Source organism: Meles meles, chromosome 20 (genome assembly GCF_922984935.1).
Source record: "Meles meles chromosome 20, mMelMel3.1 paternal haplotype, whole genome shotgun sequence".
NCBI lineage: Eukaryota > Metazoa > Chordata > Mammalia > Carnivora > Mustelidae > Meles > Meles meles.
Window position 1 is genome coordinate 13532599 of NC_060085.1, and position 24253 is coordinate 13556851.

At 59.5% G+C, this 24253-nt stretch overlaps 2 protein-coding genes across 11 annotated transcripts in view; both read left to right on the forward strand.

Moving 5' to 3' along the window:
- MYO9B (myosin IXB) overlaps positions 1–19017 on the forward strand; it is an 84171-nt gene extending 65154 nt beyond the window's left edge. For 6 of the 9 annotated variants that reach the window (XM_045989821.1, XM_045989818.1, XM_045989826.1 and 3 more), the window contains 24 exons: positions 835–915; positions 2138–2248; positions 3469–3591; positions 4707–4856; positions 4935–5101; positions 5672–6586; positions 7315–7387; positions 7557–7681; positions 9628–9761; positions 9990–10180; positions 11433–11531; positions 11644–11817; positions 11915–11956; positions 12133–12244; positions 13083–13156; positions 13657–13849; positions 13940–14068; positions 14352–14457; positions 14706–14837; positions 15662–15785; positions 16161–16208; positions 16523–16665; positions 17350–17477; positions 17598–19017. In XM_045989821.1, coding sequence (XP_045845777.1) covers positions 835–915; positions 2138–2248; positions 3469–3591; positions 4707–4856; positions 4935–5101; positions 5672–6586; positions 7315–7387; positions 7557–7681; positions 9628–9761; positions 9990–10180; positions 11433–11531; positions 11644–11817; positions 11915–11956; positions 12133–12244; positions 13083–13156; positions 13657–13849; positions 13940–14068; positions 14352–14457; positions 14706–14837; positions 15662–15785; positions 16161–16208; positions 16523–16665; positions 17350–17477; positions 17598–18013 — 3990 coding nt within the window. In that variant the 3' untranslated portion in view covers positions 18014–19017. The remainder of the gene's footprint in view (positions 1–834; positions 916–2137; positions 2249–3468; positions 3592–4706; positions 4857–4934; positions 5102–5671; positions 6587–7314; positions 7388–7556; positions 7682–9627; positions 9762–9989; positions 10181–11432; positions 11532–11643; positions 11818–11914; positions 11957–12132; positions 12245–13082; positions 13157–13656; positions 13850–13939; positions 14069–14351; positions 14458–14705; positions 14838–15661; positions 15786–16160; positions 16209–16522; positions 16666–17349; positions 17478–17597) is intronic. The other 3 variants (XM_045989820.1, XM_045989828.1, XM_045989825.1) reach the window with 3 other exon arrangements.
- Positions 19018–20422: 1405 nt separating this feature from the next.
- USE1 (unconventional SNARE in the ER 1) lies at positions 20423–23541 on the forward strand. Of its 2 annotated transcripts, none has more exons than XM_045989830.1 (8): positions 20423–20586; positions 20917–20966; positions 21123–21201; positions 21292–21444; positions 21949–21961; positions 22399–22426; positions 22728–22899; positions 23342–23541. In XM_045989830.1, the coding sequence occupies exons 1-8, from the start codon at positions 20446–20448 to the stop codon at positions 23522–23524; spliced, it is 819 nt and encodes a 272-aa protein (XP_045845786.1). In that variant the 5' UTR covers positions 20423–20445; the 3' UTR covers positions 23525–23541. The 2 variants fall into 2 exon arrangements, with proteins under 2 accessions (XP_045845786.1, XP_045845785.1); XM_045989829.1 differs by having other exon boundaries at positions 20424–20586; positions 22725–22899.
- The last annotated feature ends 712 nt before the right edge of the window (positions 23542–24253 follow it).

Below are 24253 nucleotides of genomic sequence, written 5' to 3' on the forward strand. Positions count from 1 at the left end.
ATGGAGGGGTGCCAAACTCAGCCTGATGCTCTCGCGACCTGGCCACAACAGACCCTACAAATGGTTCTCGGACTTCCTGCCCTTGGCGCTGTTTGACATCTAGGGCCGGATCGTTCTCTGTGGTGGGGGCCGTCCTGTGCGTTATGGGACATACAGTAGCGTCCTGCAGTTGTGACACCCAAAAATGTCTCCAGGCATTGCCACGTGCTCTGGCGGATGGGGCAGAATCACCCCTGTTGTGAACCACTGAGTTAAAATAACAGGTTAGCCCATTAAGGTGACCGCTGAACTGTGTTGTTAGGTCAGTTTCCCTTTTTTCCCTGGCTGCCAGGAAGCTCAGAGGCATTTTTTTTAAGGCGGCCCAAGGGTGGCTGCTGACCCTTACTTACCATCACCTTTTTTGTTCCTTTCCCCTTTTCCTCAGTCTGAGTCTGTAGTGCCCACCTTTTTGGTTAATCCCCTTACCTGGGAACTCCTGCAAATCCTTTTTGTAAATAAAGAGCAGGCCAAAGACCAAAGTCATGGCAGCCATGCTTCTTTCTGAGGCTGACCTCGGCATTTTACATCCCCACAAGGAGTTCATCTGGCCCCACCCACCCCTCCTAATTTCCCACTGAGACAAAGAGCTGGGAGACCATGGGAAAACGATATCTGTCAACTCTGGGGACCCTCCAGCTCTCGGGCTCCCAGAAGTAGTGCAGCCTTCAGTCAGAATGTCCAGCTACAGCCTCCCATGTCCTGTGTCTGTACTTATGCCAGCAAGTGACCTGGGTCCCCTCCCGCTGAGCGGCGTGCCTCTGGGTCCCAGCTGAAGACTTCTCCTTCTTTCCCCAGACGTCCCTTAACAAGCTCCTGGAGGCACTGGGGAAGGCTGAGCCTTTCTTTATCCGCTGCATCCGCTCTAATGCTGAAAAGGTGAGTAGCTCCCATGTCTTAGGGAGGTGAAGGCCAAGGTCTGGCGGCTCAGCAGTGCGTGCTCCTGTGTTGCTGTGGCCTCTTGGAGGGTCCGGAAAGGTCTCAAGGAACGAAGCGTTCACACAGGTTCCAGGAGCCTTAAATGGCCAGCTTGAGGTGGAGGGGCCTTCTCAGGAAGCAGTGAGGGCAGCTAGGTGGCCCGCCAGGAGCAGGAACATCATCTGGAACATGGAGGAGCCCTAAGAGGGACAGGTCACACATGCCTTCAGGACATCCCCAAATCGGCCAGTGCAGAAAACGCACCAGAAGGGAGGGGCTGAGGTCATCCGGCGGAAGCGTGGAACTGCTGTTCATCTGATCTGAAAGTTTCTAGAAAAATTCATGGAGCAGCACTGGGGGCCCCAGTGCTGGCTCAGCCCTTGCTGCCTGGTTTCCTTCGCCCCATGGGTCCACTGACCATTCTGTCCTGTTGAGGACTTTGGGGGGGGCCATTCAGGATCTGGGCCTATCCCCTTTGCCTCTACTCTTTCCATTTCCCTGGCTTTCCCCTGCTCCTGGGTTGCTCTGTTGACATCCAGAACCCAGCTTCCCCCTAACAGGTTCTGTGGCTTCTATCCTCCTGGGCAAGGACCCAGACTCCTCCTCCGGGCCTTCATCTGGCTGTTCCCTGCCCATTCCTTCCTCAGGACCCAGCCCAGGGTCCCCTTACCTCTTGGACCCCTTCCAGGGGGCCCTGGCAGCGTCTGCCCCATTCACATACGTGCCTGGCTCCTACCTCCAGACCTTACTTCCTCTTGGCTTTTGGCCCTAGTGGCCCTAGTATTTACACCCCCCACCCCCGGGCCTGGTGCAGAGTATGAGCTCAGTCCCGGTTTTGATTGGAGCCTCAAGAACTAACTCTTTGTTGGGGCGCCTGGGTGGCTCAGTGGCTTAAAGCCTCTGCCTTCGGCTCAGGTCATGATTTGGGGGTCCTGGGATCAAGAGTCTGGCTCTCTGCTGAGCAGGGAGTCTGCTTCCCCTCCTCTCTCTCTCTCTGCCTGCCTCTCTGCCTGCTTGTGATCTCCGTCCGTCAGATAAATAAAATCTTTAAAAAAAAAAAAACACCAAAACTATATGTAGAACATCACCCTAAAGTAAGCAGTAACAAAATGGCACGGGTCTTCCCGACACCAGGGACTAGTCCCATAGCTCTCCATCCCTGACCACTCATACCCCATTTCAGAAAGAGCTGTGTTTCGACGACGAGCTGGTGCTCCAGCAGCTGCGCTACACGGGCATGCTGGAGACGGTGCGGATCCGGAGGTCAGGCTACAGCGCCAAGTACACGTTCCAGGTGGGCGACACGCGCATGGCTGTCGTGACGTGGCGGGGGGTCGCTGGACACCAGGCGCTTCTCCACCCCAGCACTATCGGCATTTATACCAGATTATTCTCTGTCATTGGCGGGGGCGGGCAGATGTCCTCAGAACAGGTGGCTGGGCACAGGCCCAGCCTGGAAGGATACCGAGGTGTCAAGCCAAGCTGGGAAGAGGGAGTTGCACGAGCAGATCCCTGCACAAGTCTGCGCTCTGTTGAGCGTCTCCTGTGATGGATGCTTTTATACCCGTCTCTTCTATTCCTCCAACCAGCAGCAAGAGGTCCTGTCTCCCCGGGGTTGTTAGAAACACAAAGGATCATTAGTAACCTCAAATTAGGCAAGATCAAACTGGCGGCTGCTAGGGCAGTTTCCTGACTTTAGCCCCATTGACCCTGGGGCCGCCTGGTCATTCTTTCTTGGGGGGACACCTTGGGCATGATGGGACATTGAGCAATCCCTGGTCTCCACCCACTCGATGCCAGGAGCACCCAGCCCTCCCACATCGGGAGAGCCCTGGATGTCTCTGGACATCGCCACACATCGCCAGTGGGAAGCAGGCCTGGGCTCAGAATCCCTGGCTCATGCCATGAGCTGGTGTCCCCAGTGTGAGCCCTGGAGTCAGCCCCGGGCCTGAACCCAGAGGTGGTGGCACCTGGTCCCCAATTCAGCTGTACCCGTATGGCCTCGGGGACATGGCTTCATCATGGCATGCCTCCCTTTTTCTCATCCACGGACTGGAAATAGCATCTCTCTGACCCCATATAAATAGGGAAAGCCAAAGCCCAGAAATGGGAGAAGCACCAATGTATTTTGCTAATGCTTTGTTCTTAAACATTTGACCTGTTTGCTTAAAAGCTGTGTATCTCAGCTCGGGTTCAGCTCTCTAATGAGTCATAGGCCAGAAGACCCCCCCCCCCCAAGGCAGCCCTGTTTCCTGGCCACCCCTGACCAGTGCCAGCACCGGCAGGCCCTTAAGAGCCACTCACCAGGTGACTGAACGACTGTGTGTGTCGTGGTCTGTGTGTGTTGTGGTCTTTCTGAAGCTTTAAGCTGTCTCAGAGGGTCTGAGATTCTGGCTTTGTCAGTACCATTCTGGCGTTGGAAACTTGGCTCGACCAGGGGCTCGCAGGAGCGCCGAAACCTTGCCGCTGGCAGAAACCCTCAACAGATAATCTCTTTTGGCCAAACTCACACAGGATTTCACAGAACAGTTCCAAGTGCTGCTGCCCAAGAACGCCCCGCCCTGCAGGGAGGTCATCTCCGCCCTGCTGGAGAAGATGGATGTGGACAAGAGGAACTACCAGATCGGGAAGACCAAGGTCAGGGCTCCCACCCCTTGGGGGGGCTGCAAACCCGTATCCCACCTCCCGCCACACACAGGGTCCTCCCGTGGCCTGAGGTCCCAGGCCACATACTGAGAGACAGGGGCTTTGCTGAGGAGGTGTCTTTCTTGCGGCCCAGCACATTCTTTTTTCCTAGAAGGTGAAGGGGTGCGTCTAAGGGGAAGGGCTCGGGCTTCACTCCCGTCTCCCAGTCCCTCGCGCATGGCCCGGGATTCCTGCAGGGTGTCCGGGAGCCAGTTGCTAGTGTTCAGGGTCAGGCAAAAGGCTTCCTTCCCTGGTGTTCCTCTCAGACACCGTCTACCAACTCCAGGTACGTGCTGGTTGCTTCTTAACTGTTGGGGTGCCCGCCGCCGTCCTTGTCCAACAAGGGCTAAGGGCAACCCCCATTAGGGCTTCACCTGTTGTGCAAAGTCCCTTCGCCGTTCTCCAACCAGCTCATCCTCGAGTTACCACGTGACCGAGCAATTCCATTCCTGGGCGTGGACCCAAAAGAACTGAAAACGAGTGTTTAAACAGATGCTTATACACGCGTGTCGTGCACATCCGTAGCAGCACTCGTCCCAATAGCCAGAAGGTAGAAATGGCCCACACGGTCCATTGGCTGATGAATGGATCCCCAAATTGTGGGCCATTCATATGATGAAATACTGTGTGGTCTTGCTCCACTCGAGGACACAGATGAACCTTGAGAACAATGAGGGAGAGAAGCCAAACACAAAAGCCCGCCTAGTGTGCGAACCCGTGTACCCAAGACGCCCAGGACAGGCAGATCACGGTTACCAGGGGCTGGGGCACAGAGAGCAGGGGAGTGACAGCTCCCGGAGGTGGGGACCTCTCTTTGGGGTGATGGAAATGTCCCAGAGCCTGACGGTAGTGACGTTTGCTCAGTGTTGTGGACAGACCAAAGGCCGCTGATGTGCTCATATCGATGATGGTTCGCTTCATGTTAGGGGAGTTCTCTTGACAGGTGAAAAAACTCCCCTCGGTCAGGTCCGCTGGCACCCAAGCTTGGTCTCACACACTTGCGGGGCCTGGGGATTCCAGGGACTGTGCTGACCTCCCCCCACCACCCCCATTCCCACACCCACCAGGTTTTCCTGAAGGAGACAGAGCGCCAGGCCCTGCAGGAGACGCTGCACCGGGAGGTCGTGCGGAAGATCCTGCTCCTGCAGAGCTGGTTCCGGGGGGTTCTGGAACGCCGGCACTTCCTGCAGATGAGACAGGCGGCCGTCACCATCCAGGTACCGCAGGGGCCTTGTGGGGGCCAGGGATAAGGGCAGTCACACCGGCCCGTCCCTGATCGCTTGCCGCACCCCCAGGCCTGCTGGCGCTCCTACCGCGTCCGCCGGACCCTGGAGAGGACACAGGCCACCATATACCTCCAGGCCGCATGGAGGGGCTACCGGGAACGGGTGGCCTACCGGCGCCATAGACAGAGCATCATCCGCCTCCAGAGCCTCTGCCGGGGTCACCTACAGCGCAAGAGGTGAACAGAGCAAGGCCCCGCCTCCCGGCCCTCCCCCTACCCCCCCATCCCACCCCACCCCCGAGCCCCAGACAGCCTGCTCACCTGAAAGGGTTTCTTTTTTTTTCTTTTTTTTTTTTTTTTTTTTAAGATTTTATTTATTTATCTGACAGACAGAAATCACAAGTAGGCAGGGAGACAGTCAGAGAGAGAGGAGGAAGCAGGCTCTCCGCAGAGCAGAGAGCCTGATGCGGGGCTCGATCCCAGAATCCTGGGATCATGACCTGAGCCGAAAGCAGAGGCTTTAACCCACTGAGCCACCCAGGCACCCCCCTGAGAGGGTTTCTTAACAGATCCCTCTCACAACAGGGAGACCCTGGGGGGGCCACGTCCTGGACCTCCCTTTCCTAGCTGAGTCATTTCTGCCTTTCCAGAAGCATCTCTTGAGGGCCATGGTTACCCCATGCGGCAGGGACAGAGCCTGGCCGCCAGCCTGTGGGTAGCACAGGGGTCCCTGAAGCCCTGGGTGGTTTCGGGAGGTGGTGTGCACGTTTGTTCCTGAACCCGCTCCCTTTGCTCTTCTCACACCAGCTTCAGCCAGATGGTGGCAGAAAAGCAGAGGGCTGGAGAGGACAGGGCAGCCCAGCAAGCCTTGAGGGCAGAAACAGCAGAGGGCGGGCCCGACCAGGCAGCCCAGCCGGAGCAGGTGCCCAGGCAGGACCCAGAACCATCTGAGGACAGGGAGCATTCAGTATCGGAACCCGAAGCGTGGCCAAGCGAGGAGCCCCTGGCAGAGAGCTCCCAACCAGAGATGGAGGTCCCCAGCCCGGAGAAGGCTCTCCCACCCCAGAAAAATACAGCTGACAGTCACGAGAAAGTGCCCAGCAGCCGAGAAAAGCGTGAATCACGGCGGCAGAGGGGGCTGGAACACGTGAAGCTCCAAAACAAACACATACAGTCCTGTAAGGAAGAGCTTGCCCTCAGAGAACCTTCTGGAAGGACTGTACTGGAGCAAGAGGAGAGCCTCCCAGAAGACAGGAAGGAGAACAGAGAAGATGAAACACCTTCAGACTTGGCGACAGAGACAGAGACTGCTTCTAAGAAGCAGCCTGAGGAGCCACCGCAGGCTGCGCCGACCAGCGAGCTCTCCGGAGAAACCCCGAAGATGCTGGAGGGCGAGCACCCGGCGCCTGGCCCCGTAGCACGGCCAACCAGCCTAGCCCTGGACAGTAGCGTCAGCATGCCCGCCCCCAGTACCACCCCTGAGACACCCAAGGACAAGAGGAAGCCTGGGGGCGACCTGAGGGCACAGGACAGGTCTGAGAGCCCTGGAGGCTCCACCCAGATCCAGCGGTACCGGGACCCCGACTCTGAGCGGCTGGCCAATGCCGTGGAGCTCTGGCGGGGCAGGAAGCTGCCGCCCACCTGTCCAAGCGCCATGCTGAGCCAGTCCCTTGACCTCAGCGAGCGGCACCGGGCCATGGGGGCTGCCCTCACGCCCACAGAGTAAGCCCCGGGCCCTCCTGTGTCTGAACACTGTGGGTGCCAGGCTGGGTTGGGCGGGCAGGGTGGGGGCACGCACAGAGGCCTGGCAGCAGGACCCGGGCAGTACCATGTGTCCCAAAAACATGTGAGCATCTCTGTGCCTGCCCGAGAGCCAACAGCAGTTGGGTGGGAGGCCCAAGGAAGGAGGAGGAAGGGGCAGGGAAACGTAAAGGGTTGTCATCTGCCGGGAACCACAGAGCCTGGGGCCAGCTGGGACCCTGAGTGCTCTCCCTGACCCCTACCCGTGCCCCAAAACAAGCTGTGTTCACACAGAAATACCCTGGTTCTCTCGAGACGACATCCCCCCACTCCCTGGTCTGCCTGGGTCGCCGTGTCCTTGGTAGCGGTGATCACCCAGGAATCGAAGAAGCTCTTGACCCGCTCTGCCTTACCCTTAGTTAGCTACGTGCCGGTGACCCCGAGTCCCCAACCCTCCTGCCTGGCCAGAGGAAAGAAGAGTTGGAAGAAGACGCAGGCCTTCTGCTAGGCCGGGCTTTCTCGGCCCAGCACGCGGACCCCTGTGGCCGGCTTGTTCTCTGGGGTGGTCTGCCCCGTGCCCCTCGGAGCATGGAGCCGCACCCTGCTGTCCCCCACCAGATGCCCGAGCCCCTCCCAGCCCAGTCAGGACAAACAAAAACATCTCCTAACTCGCGCTTGTAAATAAAAGCCACGTTTCTGTGATCTTGCAGGGAGAGACGCATTTCCTTGTCCACGAGCGACGTCTCCAAGCTCCTTCCATCCCCATCCCAGACCAAGATGCAGGTAAAGCTTCAGGCCGCAGCTCCCGCCCCAGCTGCCCCGGCTCTGCCCGAAACGCGGCTTAAAAGACAAGGGCAGTTGGTGGCTGGACGGCATGGTAAGCAGAGCGCCCCTGCCTTCCCTCCAGTGAATCCCGCCTGCCTTTGCTCACCCAGCCCTGTTCCCTTTGCAGCCTTCTCTAGAAGCCGTAGATGGGGAGCCCAGCACCAAGAAGCCGGCCGTCCAGAAGAAGAAATCGGGCGACGCATCTGTCGGCACAGATTCTGGGCTGTCCCCGGGCCCCCCGGCTGACTCTAAGTAAGTGTGGGCTTTGGAGAAGGCTCAGGTCAGCATCAGAGGATACCCAGGGTCCCTGCCGGCCCCACCCCTGCCCCCTGTCTTAGGGCAGCCTGGTCTGAAGTGATGGCAATTATGAAGCCCCCTTGGGCAAGTACTCACCCCGTCCAGGATGAGCGGAGCGGTCGTGACCTCCTAATGTGCCAGCGGGGCCCTGTGCCGGCATCATGGTTCCCACTGCGGCCTAGAGCCAATCTGGGTCACCTCCTCTGGGCCCACAGGTCGATGGGTTCCATTTGGCTTTTTATGGTGTCAGAACCAGCTTTTGGTTCCCCCTACCTCCAGGACCCCTCCTGGTCTGTGGATAGAAGAAACTGGGCCCACGCTCTGCCCCCAGAGAGCCCCTGCAGAAGTGCTCCAGGCAGGTCCATCACAGAGCAGAGAGGATGGGCCATGGGTTGGGGGAACTTTGATCTAAATGCAGGGACAGGAGGTCGAGGAAGGTCCAGAATGGGCTTGCAGAGTGCCCACCACTGCGGGGACGGACACCCCACCACCAAAACAAAGCCCCTCGAATCAGGGTGCTTCCAGCAACCGAAATTCACTTCTCACAGTCCTGGCGGCCAAGAGTCTGCAGTCAGGGTTTTGGCAGCGCCGCCCCCTCGGAAGACTCTAGGAAAGGGCACTCCTTGCCTCTTCCGGTTCCTGGGGGCTCCGGGCAGCCTCGGCCTGTGTCTGCACCCCCCGTCTCTACCCGCATCTTCACATGACCGTCCTCTTTCCCCTGTGTTCTTTCTCTGTCATAAGGATGACGACCTCATCTTGAGGTCGTAGTCCGTTTGGGCTGCTGTAAAAAAAATCACCAGAGTAAGTGGGTTAAACTCTAGACATGTCTTCTGGGGGCCGGAAGTTCACGTTCGAGGCACCAGCAGCCATACTCTGTATTGGGGACCACATCCTGGTTCACGCATGGCATCTTCTCACTAGGGCATCATGTGGCAGGAATGGCGAGGGGGCTCCCCGCGACCCCTTTTGTAAGGGTACCAGTCCCATATGGGCCTCCCCCTCATGACCTCATCACCCCAATACCCTCACACTGAGGGTACGACTTTGGCGTACAGATCTGGGGGGAGACAGACATTCAGAGCATGACACACAGTAACTTAGTCACATCTGTAAAGACCCTTTTCCCAAATAAGGTCACACTCATGGGTCCTGAGCCTGAGCACATGGACACAGCTTTTGGGGGGGCACGCCATTCAGCGCACAATTTGACATTCTTTCTGATTTTCTTAAAACTCAGTCGCATAGATCGAGCCCCACATTGGGCTCTCTGCTCAGAAGGGAGCCTGCCTCCTCCTCCCTCTCTCTCTCTCTCTCTGCCTGCCTCTGCCTACTTGTGATCTGTCTGTCAAATAAATAAATTTTTTTTTAAAATCTTTTAAAAAAAAAAAAAAAAACTCGGGCCCATAAACACACATAAGGGAGCAGAAGGTAGTTTTATTTCAGGTTGTTGTTTTTTTAATATGAAAACGGGGTCAAGCTGTGATATTTGTTCTGCATTTTACCTTTTTTTTATATTTAATTTTTTAAAGATTTTATTTATTTGACACGGAGAGAGAGCTCACAACTAGGCAGAGAGGCAGGCAGAGAGGGCTAGGGGGAAGCAGGCTCCCCGCTGAGCAGAGAACCCGATGCGGGGCTCGATCCCAGGACCCTGAGATCATGACCTGAGCCGAAAGCAGAGGCTTAACCCACTGAGCCACCCAGGTGCCCCTGCATCTTGCCTTTTCACCTGACCCCCCGTCACGTCACACAAATCGATCTTATTTTTAGTAGTATCTCTTTCCGTGGATAACCAAGCAAAGGGTGACTTTTCTTTTTGTAGCAAGATGACCTTTCCTCCAACCTTGCTTCCGTTGTCACCTCCTGAAGCTTAAGAGAAACTGCTTAACTTTCTCCTGCAGATCCACTTTTAAAAGACTTTTCTTGCATAAGAATAAGGATAAAAAATCCAGCCTAGAGGGGGTGGAGGAAATGGAGAACACAGCGCCGGGGCACACCTCCCTAGAAGCCACCACCACCAAAAGGAACCTGGAAGGTTGGTCGCTGGGAGCCTCAGGGAGAGAGGGCAGAGTCACCGGGGTCTCTGGGAATGAGTACTGGGCACAGGGTTTTGGGGCTGGTCCCAGGTACCAGCCCCCAACTCCAGGGTGCTTTCCGGCTGCAGACCCCAGCTTGCAACTAGGGCAGGGCCCTGGTTCTCTGTGGGGGGGGGGGGCGTGAGTCCCCCGGAACCCACCTCCCCAGCTGCTCCTTCTCCCTCCAGCCTCCTTCAGCCACCAGCACCGCCACCCAGCAGGTGAGAAGCACGCTAAGGAGCCAGGAGGCAAAGGGAAGAAGAACCGAAACCTTAAGATCGGCAAAATCACGGTGTCGGAGAAGTGGCGAGAATCCGTGTTCCGTAAGATCACCAACGCCAACGAGCTCAAGTACCTGGATGAGTTCCTGCTGAACAAGGTGGGCCATCCAGGGGCAGCTGCGGGGTCGGGGGGCACAGGGGGTCAGGGGACTACGCACGGTCAGGCTCGGGCCTCCCCAGAAGGTGGTCAGCACCCAGCAGTTTGGGCTTCGAAGCCGCCACACCCAAGCCCTTAGTGTGCCAGGCACAGAACGTCCAGAGGCACATTTCCAATACAGAAAGTTCCAGAAACCAGATACTGCTTCCCAAACTTGACGTTAGCTCCTTTACTGCAAAATCCCACCTGGATTCACGGGAGAACGTTTGTAGTCTAACATTCACGTTGCTCTCCGGGGATATTTACATTTCGTAGGAAAACGCAGTGGGTCTTGGGGCGCCTGGCTGGCTCGTCGGTAGAACACGTGACTCTCGATCTCAGGGTTGTGAGTTCAAGCCCCATATTGGGTGTACAGCTTACTTTGAAAAAGAAAAAATGTCAGTGGGTCTGATCACAAGGGCTACACAGAACTTGTGGAACAGTGTTAACATCCAGAGGGCCTGACTCTGGGACACGCCTGTCCCGAGGGTCTCAGGCAAGGGGCTGTGGCCTGGGCCAGCGTCCTCTCCTGCACTACCTGCCCAGAAAGTTCGGAATCTGCTGTTGGAAAGACACTGTGTGTGTTGTCTCCACGCATCCTTGGGGGTGATTGCCCACTTCCTCTCACACTGGAGGAAACGGAAACGCCTAGAGCTGGGTGGGCACTGGACATACTTCTGTCCCCCTCAGTGACCCCCAGGTCCTGCAGCCTCGCGGTGGCTCAGTCCTGGCCTTGAACTTACTTTGTTTAGGATACACTTTAACAAAACGCATTGATCGAGTGCTTAGCGTATACGGCAGAAGTGAATTGGTCACCACGGCACGCATTTGGGGCATGGCTCAGGGTTAAGTTAAGCCTGTTTGTGGTTAGCAGAAGGGTCCCCAGGGACGACTGTGTCCCAGAGGACCGTTGGCTACACCTGCAGATGTTTTTGGTTGTCCTGACTGGGGAGTGCCCCTGGCATCTGGTGGGTGGGGGCCGGGGGTGCCGTTCAACATCCCCAGTGTGATCCAGCCCCCAATGTGGGGTGTTTGGTTTAAACCTGGACTGAAGGGATTGGAAAGATCAGGCCAGAATTAGCCAGAGGGCCTGGATTTTTTTTTTTTTTGCTGGGATTGCAGGGGAAGCAGGGAAGGACTCGGGACAGAGCTGAGCAGCAGGCAGATGCCAAGCCTGCGGTCACTCCGAGTCAGGGCATCTCGCTCTCCTTCAGATAAACGACCTGCGCTCCCAGAAGACTCCCATCGAGAGCTTGTTCATAGAAGCCACGGAGAAGTTCAGAAGCAACCTCAAAACCATGTACTCCGTCCCCGTATGTGCAGCCCCTGGCCCGGGGGAGGGCCCTTGTGGGGAACCCCGTGCCCTCTCCAGGGCACCCCCTACTGTCTGTCCGTCCCACGGGGGTCACACCTGCATCCCCACAGAACGGGAAGATCCACGTCGGCTACAAGGACCTGATGGAGAACTACCAGATTGTCGTGAACAACCTGGCAGCCGAGCGGGGGGAGAAGGACACCAACCTGGTCCTCAACCTCTTCCAGTCACTGCTCGACGAGTTCACCCGCGGGCACACCAAGAATGACTTTGAGCCGCCCAAGGTCGGTGGTGCCGCCTCGGGGACGGTTGGGGGGTGGCGGCTGGAGGCACGGGTGCTCCCAGGGCCCTCACGGACTATGCCTGTGTGCTCCCTCACAGCAGAGCAAAACTCAGAAGAAGAAGCGGAAGCAGGATCGCGCCGTGAGTATCTGTGCGCGTGCGCGCTTGTGAAGACGCAGGTGTGAGCGTGTTTTCCCGCCCCGCCCTGGGGAACCCTGATCGTGAGCGTGAGCCTCGGGCCTGAGGTGCCACAGGCTGTGGCGAGAGTGTGGAGGCGTCCCCCTCGCCACTCAGCGCCCTCCCCCGTGGCCCTCCAGGTCCAGCAGCACAACGGGCACGTGTTTGCCAGCTACCAGGTGAGCATCCCGCAGTCGTGCGAGCAGTGCCTCTCCTACATCTGGCTCATGGACAAGGCCCTGCTCTGCAGCGGTGAGTGCTCCCGACCCCCACCATGCCGCCGATGCTCCGTGACTCCCCCTTGCCCCCCACCATGTCCCCAGACCCCTCACTGTGCACTGGGGCCTTTACTCTGGCCATGGGGTAGATATTTCTGGAACATTGCCCTGGCCATTCCTCACCCACTCGGGCCTCCCACTGCCAGCCTGGGGCAGATGCCGATTCTCAGCCGGCTCTGAGCCACCCCCGCCCCCGCCACCGCTGCCTCTGCAGCCTGCCCTCCCCATGCCCACCTCCGTGGCTTACCCCATGTCCTCCCTCCCAGCTTACGTGCACACTGCTCCTGCTGCCTGATCTGCCAGCGCCTCCCTAGACCCCCGGGGTCCCCCATGTGGTGGCAGGCAAGGCCAGTCAGCCACAGAGGAACCCTGAGACACAGCTGCAGCCCAGGCCAACCCAGCGGGCAGGAGGGTCCGGCCCCGGGCGTGGTCAGGCAGATCTCTGGCGGTTGTGCATTCCTGCTGTGATCAGCTAGGCCTCTCTTCCCACCCAGGGCCTCCTGTCCCCTCAGTCCCTATGTGTGTCACAACTACTCAGGCAGTTGTCACCATCCTGAGATAAGGACACTGGCCGCCCCCTCCCCTTTGGTCTCAGCTAGCTTTCTATCTCAAGCACAGGCCCCCCAAACCCCTGTTCCTGTCCCACTGGCCAGGCTGAGGCCACTAGCAGTCACCAGCCGTGAACGTCTGCCCACATGTTTTCCCTGCCTGGGAACTGGGGCAGAAGTTCCTGTCTCAAGCTTGGAAGCCGGTCAGTGGGAACCCAGGTCCCCTGCGGCACCCTCTGTGACCCACCCCCCATGACCTCCTAGTGTGCAAGATGACCTGCCACAAGAAGTGTGTGCACAAGATTCAGACCTACTGTTCCTACACATGCGGGAGTAAGGTGAGCGTCGCCCGGGGGCAGGAACTTTCCAGACCATCTGGGGGAGGACATCCCAAGCAATGGGAGGAGAAGGCATGCTTGTTGGGAGACCAAGGTTGGGTGTCAGGTAGGAGCAGGAAGCTGATAGAAGGGGCTGGTCCAGAGCAGAGCACAGCCTGGTTCTGTCAGAGCCCCTTGAGGTCCCCCAAGGCAGGGCTGGGCTTCCTCAGTGTGCATCTCAGACCCCCAGCCCTGCTCCACCACCCTCCCGGTGGAGGGAAGCCTCCAGCTCTGTGCACAGGGGAGGCCGAGTCCCAAGCGCTAGGGCTGCAGCCGGAACAGGACTGGCTGCCCCGGGGGAGCTGGGTCTGCTCCACAGGGGAACCCCTGCCCCTCCCTGCCCAGCAGCCAGCAAGCTCACCTCCCCAGCCGGGTGCCCCCAGCAGCCTGCGGGGTGGTGGAGGGACAGGAAGGGAGGGAGCCCACCCAGGAGGCCTGACCCCTGCCCTCTGGTGTTGCAGAGTGAGCCAGGTGCCGAGCCAGGCCACTTTGGCGTGTGCGTGGACAGCCTGACCAGCGACAAGGCCTCCGTGCCCATTGTGCTGGAGAAGCTTCTGGAACATGTGGAGATGCATGGCCTGTACACCGAAGGCCTCTACCGCAAGTCAGGTGCTGCCAACCGCACACGGGAGCTACGACAGGCCCTACAGACAGGTGGGTGTCGGGGGCAGGTGGGCTTTGGGGGGGTTCTCGGGCACCATCCTCCTGCCCACACTCATCAGCCCCCGGCCGGCCTCCCCGCAGACCCCGCGGCCGTCAAGCTGGAGAACTTCCCCATCCATGCCATCACTGGCGTGCTCAAGCAGTGGCTTCGAGAGCTGCCTGAGCCCCTCATGACTTTCGCCCAGTATGGCGACTTCCTCCGAGCCGTAGGTGAGGCCCACAGCAGCCGCGGTGAGGGTGGGCGGGTGGCCACGGTCAGGCTTGGAACCATGAGCGCTCGCCAGGGCCAACTGGGGAGGCCCCTCTGAGAAACCCGGGCTCAGAGCAGCTGGCCTGGCGCAGGTGCCTAGCCAAGGGCAGGGCCGGGACCCCTCTGTGGCCCCATACCTTGCCACATGCCCGTCCCAGCCACCACGCAGCGGGAGGCTCCCCTGCCCCCCGGGAATGTGTCGGGGCCGGGCCCACAGGTTGCTGATGCCCTGGGCCCCCCTAGAGCTGCCGGAGAAGCAGGAGCAGCTGGCCGCCATCTACGCCGTCCTGGAGCACCTGCCCGAGGCCAACCACAACTCACTGGAGCGGCTCATCTTCCACCTCGTGAAGCAAGTGCCCACCGCCTGCTCCCCGGCGGGGCGGGGGTCCCCATCAAGAGCCCTGGTGCGGCATGCCTCGGGTTTGGCCCCAAGACCTGGTCCTGTGCCGGGGGTTCTGGGGGAGACCCAGGCTCTCCTGTGGCGATCCCTCTCCGCCTGTCCCAGCTCCAGGGGATGACGGCCCCTTCCCCACCCCGGGGCTCTGGCTGCAAGTCCCAGGGCTCCGTGGCCACCCCTAACTGCCGCTCATCACGCAGGGTGGCCTTGCTTGAGGATGTGAACCGCATGTCGCCCAGCGCTCTAGCCATCATCTTCGCCCCCTGCCTCCTGCGCTGCCCTGACAACTCAGACCCGCTGACCAGCATGAAGGACGTCCTCAAGGTCACCACGTGAGTGCTGGTGCCACCAACCACCCTGACCCCGCCACACTGCGTCTGCTCCAGCAGCTAGGGCATCCCTCGCAAGTGTTTCTGAGGCTGAAGAAAACAAGAGAAAAGGAGAATAACCCCCTCTCCAGTGGCGGGGCGAGGGGCAGATCAGGGAGCCTGATGTCCTTGGCCTCTGGCAGCAGCAAAGGTTGTCAGGAAAGAAGCAGCTATGGGGGGGGGGGGGTGATGGGCTCTCCTTCCCCCTGTACCATCTTCAGAAGTTTTCAGAGTTCTTCAAAAGAACTCAGAGGTCGTCAGACGTCAGCGACTAAGAGGACACTGTTTAGGCCTCAGGCTGTGAAAATAAGAACCTGCCACTCTAGGCGGCTTTCCTGTGGCCCTGACGCACCTGGTGGCTGTGGGGTGTTGATTCACTTCCAGCCTCTTCTAGCACCTTCTTTGCTCCCTTTCTCCTTGTGCGGTTGTGATGATGGAAAACCCCGAGTTGTGCCTGCCTCTCGCCCCCCACACTTACCACTCACAGCGCACCTTCCAGAGCCCCAGGGGCAGGTCGCCTGCAGCCCCTGCGACATGTCACCCAGCCTACCTGTTCTTCACACTTCCGTGTCGCCTGCCCTGCAGGGGGCTGTGTGGGGCTGGCTTACTCTGGCAGTACGCCGCCACGGAGATGGGAGCCACAGCCCATGCTGTGTCCGTGGCCTTGCCTGGGCCCTGGGTCTCCATCTCAGGTCCCCGCGCCCCAGTCTCCAGCCAGTGCCTCTCCAGACACCAGGCCCTGATGCCTGCCATCCCGCGGGTGGTAACCAATTCCCTTTCTCCCGCAGCTGCGTGGAGATGCTCATCAAGGAACAGATGAGGAAGTACAAGGTGAAGATGGAGGAGATCAACCAGCTAGAAGCCGCGGAGAGCATTGCCTTCCGCCGCCTCTCCCTCCTGCGACAGAACGCTGTGAGCACGCCGGCCTCGGGTGGCGGGGGTGGGGTCTCACCTGGCCAGGGGCCTCTTGGGAGCACGGTTGGGGGCCAGTTCCCCCACATCAGCTGAATGACCGCCTTCCTCGTTCAGCCTCCTGCCGACTGCCCTTTGAAGGGCAGCAGGGGACCGGTCATCCACTCGGGGACGGTTCGGGTCTTCCTCTGGCCTCTGCTACAGGGAAGAGTCCCCACCACAGAAGTGGCCCCACAGTGGGGATGGGGACTTAGCGGGGCAAGTCCTGGGCTCCCACGGGAGGACCTTGTCCTTGTACCCGCAGTCCGATGTGGCTCGGTGCCCGTGTGGCGGTTGTGGCCCTGTGTGGTCACACTCTGTTCGTCTCTTCCCCAGCCATGGCCTCTCAAACTGGGGTTTTCGTCTCCCTATGAGGGGGTCCTGGTATGTACACTTTCCACGGGCCCACCCTGCATGTCTCCGGGCGCGGTGCGTGCTGGGTTCCCCGCGTGCCCGTGGTCTCATGGGGTAGACCGAGCATGTCCTAACCTCCCGAAAGTGCATGCTGGGGGAGGACCACTGCCTGTTGACCATCTGTGCTGAGGACAACTAATCAGCCGAGCAACAGCCACTCTGTCCCCACGGGATCCACATCAGAACTAACCTCCTCTCCCCAAGCTGTTGACCCTCCCCACTGCCAGGAGGCCAGGCCCACCCTCCCAGAGGGGCCAGCCACACCTGCCACTTCTCTGTCGTAGAACAAAAGCCCCAAGGCCCGGGCGAGCAGTGGTAGCGGCCCAGAGGAGCTGGGGGTGCTGCCGGAAGAGGAGGTGCCCGGCGGCGACGAGGACCGCGAGAAGGAGATCCTCATTGAGCGGATCCAGTCCATCAAGGAGGAGAAGCAAGTGTCTCCATCCCGCTGCCATCCGGCCCCCCTCCCCAAGCCCGTTGGCATAGCCACCCTGGCCGTTAGAGGAGGCTGACAGGCTAGGCTCATTCCCACCATCTGGCACCTCCCTCACGGGGGGCTGCTGTCCTAAAACGCAGCCGGGAGCTGTTTAAACCCCCTGCTTCACCCCCAGGAGCCATGGTGGTCCACAGGAGATAAAAGGGGGCAGCAGAGGGGTCGTGCCCAAACTTTGTCTTAAAGTTCGTTTTAGCTAGGGTGACCAATTAGCCTGTCACTCAGTCAAGATGTGAGTGTGCATTGGGATGCCATTAACATGATGCCAGGAGGACAGGTGTGACCTGGGCCACTTGGCCTCCCTAGTCTGAAGAACAGGGTAGAGCACTCCAGGTAGAGGGCCCAACACTTGCAAAGGCCCTGAGGCAGGAGCCTATCACTAGCTCAGTATAGGGCCAGGTGGCTGGCTTCCCTCAGCAGCCTGAACCCGCCCTCCCTGGACTTTTTCTGGGCCAGGTGTGATTTGGGGATGGCTGCTGGGGGCGCTGAGGGCAAGGGCTCCCATCCAGGAAGAGGAAAGCCCGTTCTGTCCCCTGCTGGCCTGGCACCCTTGTTGGGAGATCTTTCACCCTAGGAGCAGCCTTGGACACCATGACCCCCTTCTCTCCACCCCCCCTGCAGGGAGGACATCACCTACCGGCTGCCGGAGCTGGACCCTCGGGGCTCCGATGAGGAAAACCTGGACTCGGAAACATCGGCCAGCACGGAGAGCCTGTTGGAAGAACGGGCCGGGCGGGGGGCCTCAGAAGGTCAGTATTAAGGCAGCGTCTGCTTCTGTCCTTCCCGTGTCCACCGCCGGCAGGCCCTGGGGCAAGGGTCCGTCTTCAGGCCCCGAAGCTGCAGTAACCCTGCCGTCTGTCTCTCAAAAGGGCCCCCCGCGCCTGTTCTCCCCAGCCCCGGCGCGCCCGCCCTGAGCCCCCTCCCCGTGGCAGTCGCCCCTCCAAGACGAAGGCCGTCGTCCTTCGTGACGGTCAGAGTGAAGACCCCCCGGCGGACCCCCATCATGCCCACCACCAACATCAAGCTCCCACCCGGCCTGCCCTCCCACCTCCCCAGCCGGGCACCGGGTGCCTCAGAGGCTGCTGCCCCCGTGAGGCGCCGAGAGCCGCCCGCCCGCCGCCCGGACCAGGTACATTCGGTGTATGTCACACCCAGCACTCTCCTGCCCGTGTTGGGCACGCGGGAGCCCCCGGACGAGGACAACCGGCCTCCTGGGGCCAAGCGGAGGTACTCAGATCCCCCAACCTACTGCCTGCCCCCCACCTCGGGCCAGGCCAACGGCTGAGGGCCCCCAGAGCCAGAGTCCCCGCGAGTCCCAGCCGGAGCTGGGCACCAAGCTGCAGAGCCTGCGTTTGGCTGAGAAGGATCCCGAACGAGAAGCTCCAAGACAATGTGAGGTGGGCACTAGCCCCACGTGCAGAGTCCAAGCAGGGAGAGGCCAGCCAAGGCCCGGCCGCCCTTGCTGAGCCCCCAACACTGCACAGACTCACCCACCCAGAGCACCAAATCACGGTGGGTGGCCTGGCATCTGGCATCTCCCGCCACCCTTTTTGTTTTATATGGTAACTGTTTCTTTGTGCGTGGTTTACATAACTTTAAACTGTAACAGCCTTAACAGGAGACCAAATTGTTTTTTATACATGTATGTACAAACTTTTATATTAACGCCCTTCATCTCCCTTATAACCTGGACTTGAGTCTTCAGAGCAAAGCCTGCACGGCCAGCGCATGTCGGGGGCTCAGAACTGCACTGAGGACGGCCTAGGGCCCACGGTCTGAGGGCTGGGGCCTTGCGTCGGGTATTTGGACCCAGGGGGCCCCTGACGGCCCCAGGCATGTCTCAGACGCATCCTCCGGCCTGTGTCTAAAAGAGTGTCGAAGCCTCCGTGGGGATCAAGGCTGGTGGCTGGAGTCAGGACACGAGGTGGCCAGCAGCCTCCACCTGCAGCACCACAGACCTCACATCCCGGGACGACGTGAATGTGGCCGTCACTCTTCTGTCCGCTGAGCCCCAGACTCAGGAGGCCGGAGGAGGCCACTCTCGGCACACTGCCCCCCTCCACGTGGCCAACAGGAGCCGCGACTCAGGACCACTCACAGGCAGGGAGGGCAAGGCCTGGGGCTGGATATTCCTGCTGGTCAACGGGGACAGGCTGGGGATCTCCGGAGCTGGGCTCCCCCCCCCGCTCAGGCTTGGCTCACTCCCCAGACACACGGCCACGGGTCTGGGACAAGAGGTGCCCCAGGTGCTCCACAAGCCGTGCAAAAATAAAAAGTGCCTGAAAGGTGTGTGTGTGCAAATCCTGCTCGGACTGGGTTCAGAGTCCGTCGGAGGAGGAGGAGCTGGCAGGTGGCAGTCCACCCTGTGGCCTCGGGCAAGAGGGGTGCAGGGCGGGGGGCTGTGCGCCTTGTCTCCGAGGACCTGCCTTGATCTTCCAGGCGATGCTGCTGTTGGAATTTCACATGGAGTCCTCACACCTGAGTGGTGCGCCTGCCGGAAGTGCTTGTTACTGATCCGGAAATGGAGGGGGGCAGTTCGGCAAAGAGCCTCTTGTCCTGGGAGCTGCTCCTGTTGCCATTCCGGCACCCAGCTTCTCCCCAAAGCTAGGGCTTAAATGTCAGCTACAAGGGTCATCTCCCTGTGAAGGGATTAGTTGCTGGTGGGCCCACTAGGGCCAGAAGCCGCACACCTCCCCCAACTATCCCCTCGCAAACCAGCTCCCAGGCTGCAATCAGATGGGCAGTTGTGGGAACCTGCTGGCCGGCAGGGCCCATGGGGCTGGTGTTGAGGGGACAAGGAAGAACCCTAGTCCAGATGGCACATGAGGGAGAGCTGGGAGACTTCTCCAAGGCCACACGTTTGGGATGGGGTAGGCCTGGGATTCGGAGCCTGCCCCATCTGCCTCCAGTGACCCCCTTCATCCACCCTGGGTTTAGTCTCCTACATAGTGTTTTGCGAGGACACCAGGCCCATGTGGGACCAGGACACAGGTGACACGAGGGGTAGGAAGATGGATGAGTGCTGCAAGCCAGGCTCCAGTCCCTCTGACGCGCCAATCCTTACCCTGTCCTCCGCAGGCATAGGGGTCAGGGGAGGTTGCAGGATGGGCCCCAACTGCCTGGGGACTCGGAGAGCGGGGGTAATCTCTCCACGGAGGTCTGGGCGTTAGGGGTGACCCTGCCCCAACCTCTCACCCCCAGAGCTAGCTAATATCCGCCCCCCTCCCACAGGCAGGTTTTGTCACACCACCCGTTTCCCAAAAAAGTTAAACTTCCTCATGGCCACTCCGGGGGTGGTGTAATCAGACCCGGAAGCTCATAACCACAAACTTCGGATGGGCCCCTAAGCCTTGGGATTCCTTAGTCCCTGGTCCCTATCCCGGGAAGAACCGGGGAAGGCTGCCTGAATACGGAAGAGTTCACCGTGGGAAGAACCCAAGCAGAAGTGGGTGCAGGGGAGGAATTTTGAGGAGGAAAGGAATAAGGCGAGGACGTATTGCACACGGCCCTGACGCCGTAGGAGCGGTCCTTTTAACCCTTCCGGAAGGGTTAAGACGCTTAAGAGGGGAAAACGCGACTCAGCCCTGAGTAACACAGACAGAACAGTATCTCTCCCTGAAAAAAAAAACCCTTAGCTCCGCCCCAAAGATGCAACAGCGAAAGAGGCGGACGCGTCCGGAAGAAGCCCAAATGAGGACACTTCCGCCCTTTTCCAAGATGGCGCCAGCGGAAGGGGCTGGATACCGCCGAGAGATGATGGCAGCGTCGAGGCTGGAGCTGAACCTGGTGCGGTTGCTGTGCCGCTGCGAGGCGATGGCAGCGGAGAAGCGGGACCCGGAGGAGTGGCGTCTGGAGAAGGTGAGGGAAACCTGTACTGTCAAGCAGAGCCCGACTCCCGGACAGCGGCTTCCACAGCTAGCGGCCACCGGGCCTTACTCCCCAGACTCAACGGCCGCTCCTGACCACGCCCCTTCCGGCCAGCTCCGCCACGTTCACCTAAAACTCCCGCCCCATTCCCTCGAGTTCGACTAGCTCCGCCTCCCTGGCCCGTGGCCCCTCCCCCTTCAGCCCAGCCCCCTGCTGGCTCCGACGCCCCCCACTCCCTACCCTCACCCCCACTTCGAACAGGACAGGGAGGAGTGGGAGGGCTTGGCAGACCAGGCTTACACCCCTGCTTTCTCTCCCCAGTACGTGGGAGCCCTCGAGGACATGCTGCAGGCCCTGAAAGCCCAGGCAAGGTGAGTGCTGGTGGCCGCAGGGGCTCCAAATCTGGGATGGGACTGGGGCCAGGACCGGCTCCTGCTGGGGAATGCCTGGTCTCCAGCCCTTGCTGAGACCCTTTCCGGAACAAGGGACGGTGGACACGTTTTCTTTTGCCTCTTGTCGCCTTCCAGCAAACCAGCCTCCGAGGTGATCAATGAATATTCCCGCAAGGTCGATTTCCTGAAGGGGATGCTGCAGGCAGAGAAGCTGGTGAGCCTGGGTGCTCTACTTCCTCAGCCCTCATCGCGCTCACCTGCCCAGGACCTGCCCCTGTGGTGACCCCTTTTCCCTCTTCTGCAGACCTCCGCCTCAGAGAAGGCACTCGCCAACCAGTTTCTGGCCCCCGGCCGTGTACCAACCACAGCCAGGGAGCGGGTACCCGCCACGAAGACGGTGCACCTGCAGTCGCGGGCTCGGTACACCAGCGAAATGAGGAGTGAGCTACTAGGCATGGTAGGGCTTCCTCCCCGGGCCCTGGGAACTCTTTGGTTAGGGACAGTTTCGTGCCTGGGTGTAGCCAGAACAACAAATGCTGGCCAGTGCAGGGACCCTAGGGGGCCCAACAGCCTCTGCCCTGGGCCGGCAGTCTGCTTCCTGACAGAAAGGCCAAGCCGGGATTTTTCTAGATCTGTAGTTTGGTCCAAGGCAAAAATGGTACCTATCTAGTTAAGTCCCAGAGTTGGCCCAGAGCAACAGAGACGAGTTTGACACAGATAGATGACTATCTCGTCTTGCCATAGATAAACTAGTTTTTCCATCCGTAAAATGCGACGGCAAGTGTCTTTTTGAGCATTTTATGTGGATCATAATCAAAGTATGAAAAAATTGAGGTCCAGAGGTCATTCATGGGATTTGCCCGGGGCACCAAATGAGTGGTGGGGGATGTTCTGAGAGCTGAAAGGGCAGTTTGGGGGGAGGACAGGTAGGTGACTTCATGGCTCTCTCTTTTTCCCTTAGGACTCTGCTGGAGGTGAGCTGCCCTAAAGAAAACAGGACTTGAGGCTTACCTGTTGTGCTGCCTCACATTCCTCACCTGGCTCCCCCAAGGTCTCCCACAGCCGAGCGTAGCCTCAGAGGCAGTCACTTAGTGATGCCTGATGAGGGTGCCAGGACAGAGGACGCCCCAGAGGAAATAAAGCTGGATACTCCCAGGCCACAGGGCCACGGTTAGACCAGCAGAAGGGACCTGGAGCCTGGGAGAGCCCAGATAGGGGTAAGAGAAAACTTCTTAAAAGAGAGGGCTTTTGAGCTAGGCCTTTGAAGCATGATCAGGAGCTCACCAGTAGCAGACTAGACAAGAAATGGCATTATGAGTAGCAGACACATCACAGGCACTGAATGATCAGGAAGCCGGAAAACAGGAAACCAATCTTCTCCTTCTTCCTGCTTGGTCTTTTTTGCTTCCAGAACCCCAGCTGGATGTGAGGAAGAGAACGTAAGCGTCTTCAGTCCTTGGGTAGCACTGGGGGGTGGGGCTGGGCCGGGTGGATGGATGAATCTAGAGCCACTGAGGCACCCACCACAAGGGCCCCCACAAGCCTCTGAACCACTGATCAGAAGCCCCTTCTGGGGCTGCTCTTCCTAAAAGCCAAAGCAAAAAAGGGGAAATGGAGCCCCAGGGAGGGCAGCGGCTGGAGCCCTACCCTCTGGGTTGCTTGGGAACGTGTTGGTCTCTTTCCCTCCCCCACTCCATCTCATGCCCCCCCACCCCGTCCACCCACGTGTGAGGTCAGCAGGGTAACAGGGCCCAGACCAGGGGATGAGAAGCAGTCGGCAGCCGAGCTAGACCTTGTCCTGCAGCGACATCAGAACCTCCAGGAGAAGCTGGCAGAAGAGATGCTAGGCCTGGCCCGAAGCCTCAAGACCAACACACTGGCTGCCCAGAGCGTCATCAAGAAGGACAACCAGGTTCAAGGGCAGGGGGACGCACCCAGCCTCTGCCCCAGACATCAGAAAAGGCTTCCTGGCAGAGAGGCATTGTGGCCAGGGCTTTGCTGCATAATAGACGTTGGACAGGGGCACCTGGGTGGCTCAGTGGGTTGAGCCTCTGCCTTCGGCTCAGGTCATGATCGCAGGATCCTGGGATCCAGCCCTGCATCAGGCTCTCTGCTCAGCGGGAAGCCTGCTTCTCCCTCTCTCTCTCTGCCTGCCTCTCTGCCTACTTGTGATCTCTGTCTGTCAAATAAATAAAATCTTTAAAAAAAAAAATGGACAGAAGGCAAAGGTGGAATTCCCAGCCGAGGGCACGGTACCAGCCAGGGCCTAGAGAGCCGACTTGCCCCCAGGTGGCAGGGAGAGGCCACACTCGGCCACCGCAGTGCTGTTGACACTCTCCCCGCCTCCCCCACAGACCCTGTCGCACTCCCTCAAGATGGCCGACCAGAACCTGGAGAAGCTGAAGACCGAGTCGGAGCGGCTGGAGCAGCACACACAGAAGTCCGTCAACTGGCTGCTCTGGGCCATGCTTATCGTCGTCTGCTTCGTCTTCATCAGCACGATCCTCTTCATCCGCATCATGCCCAAACTCAAATAAAGGCCTGTCCCGGCCCACGCGGGCTGTCTTCTGTCTGCTCCCCCGCCGTGTCCAGGGGCGCTCTTCGGGGCAGGCAACAACACGGGAGGGTCTTCGGATGTTCCTGAGAGCCACAGAAAACACATGAGCAGGAGCGGAAGCTCAGTCTGGGAGGGGCAGTGACCCAGCGAACTCCCCCTTCGATTCCCCGGGTGGTACCCACCCCACATGGGGAAAGGCCAGGGGCCAGGGCCCAAGAAGCCACAGGAGGCCCCAGGCCGGTAGAGTCAGAGCCAAACACAGTGCCTTCAGCCCTGTGCTATTGGGGTGAGGCTAGAGGGTGGGCGGTGAAATGGGGCTAAGTCTGGAGGTCAGCCTGGAGGAGGGAGCATCGGGGCTGGGCCTTCCTTGAGACTGAAAGTGACAGTTCAGAGATAGGACTTAGTCCAGCCACCACCTGAGCTCTCAGGAAACTAGAGGCTTCACCAAGTCATTCAACAAACATGTGAGGGTCTGTGGAGACTCTGCCCTGCCAAGGTCATAGCCTGATCATTTCGGATGAGAACTGCGTGGGCACTACTCCCAGGTCGGGACCCTGGAAGAGTTCATAGAGTGGGAGTCCTGGGAGAACCACTGGTCCTGGGCTCTGTTCACCCTCACTCCAGATGATGAAGGTGAAGCCTATAAAGGGGGGTGACCAAGGGAGCTCAGTGAGGGAGGCTGGGCGGGTGACAGCACAAGGGTGTCCCA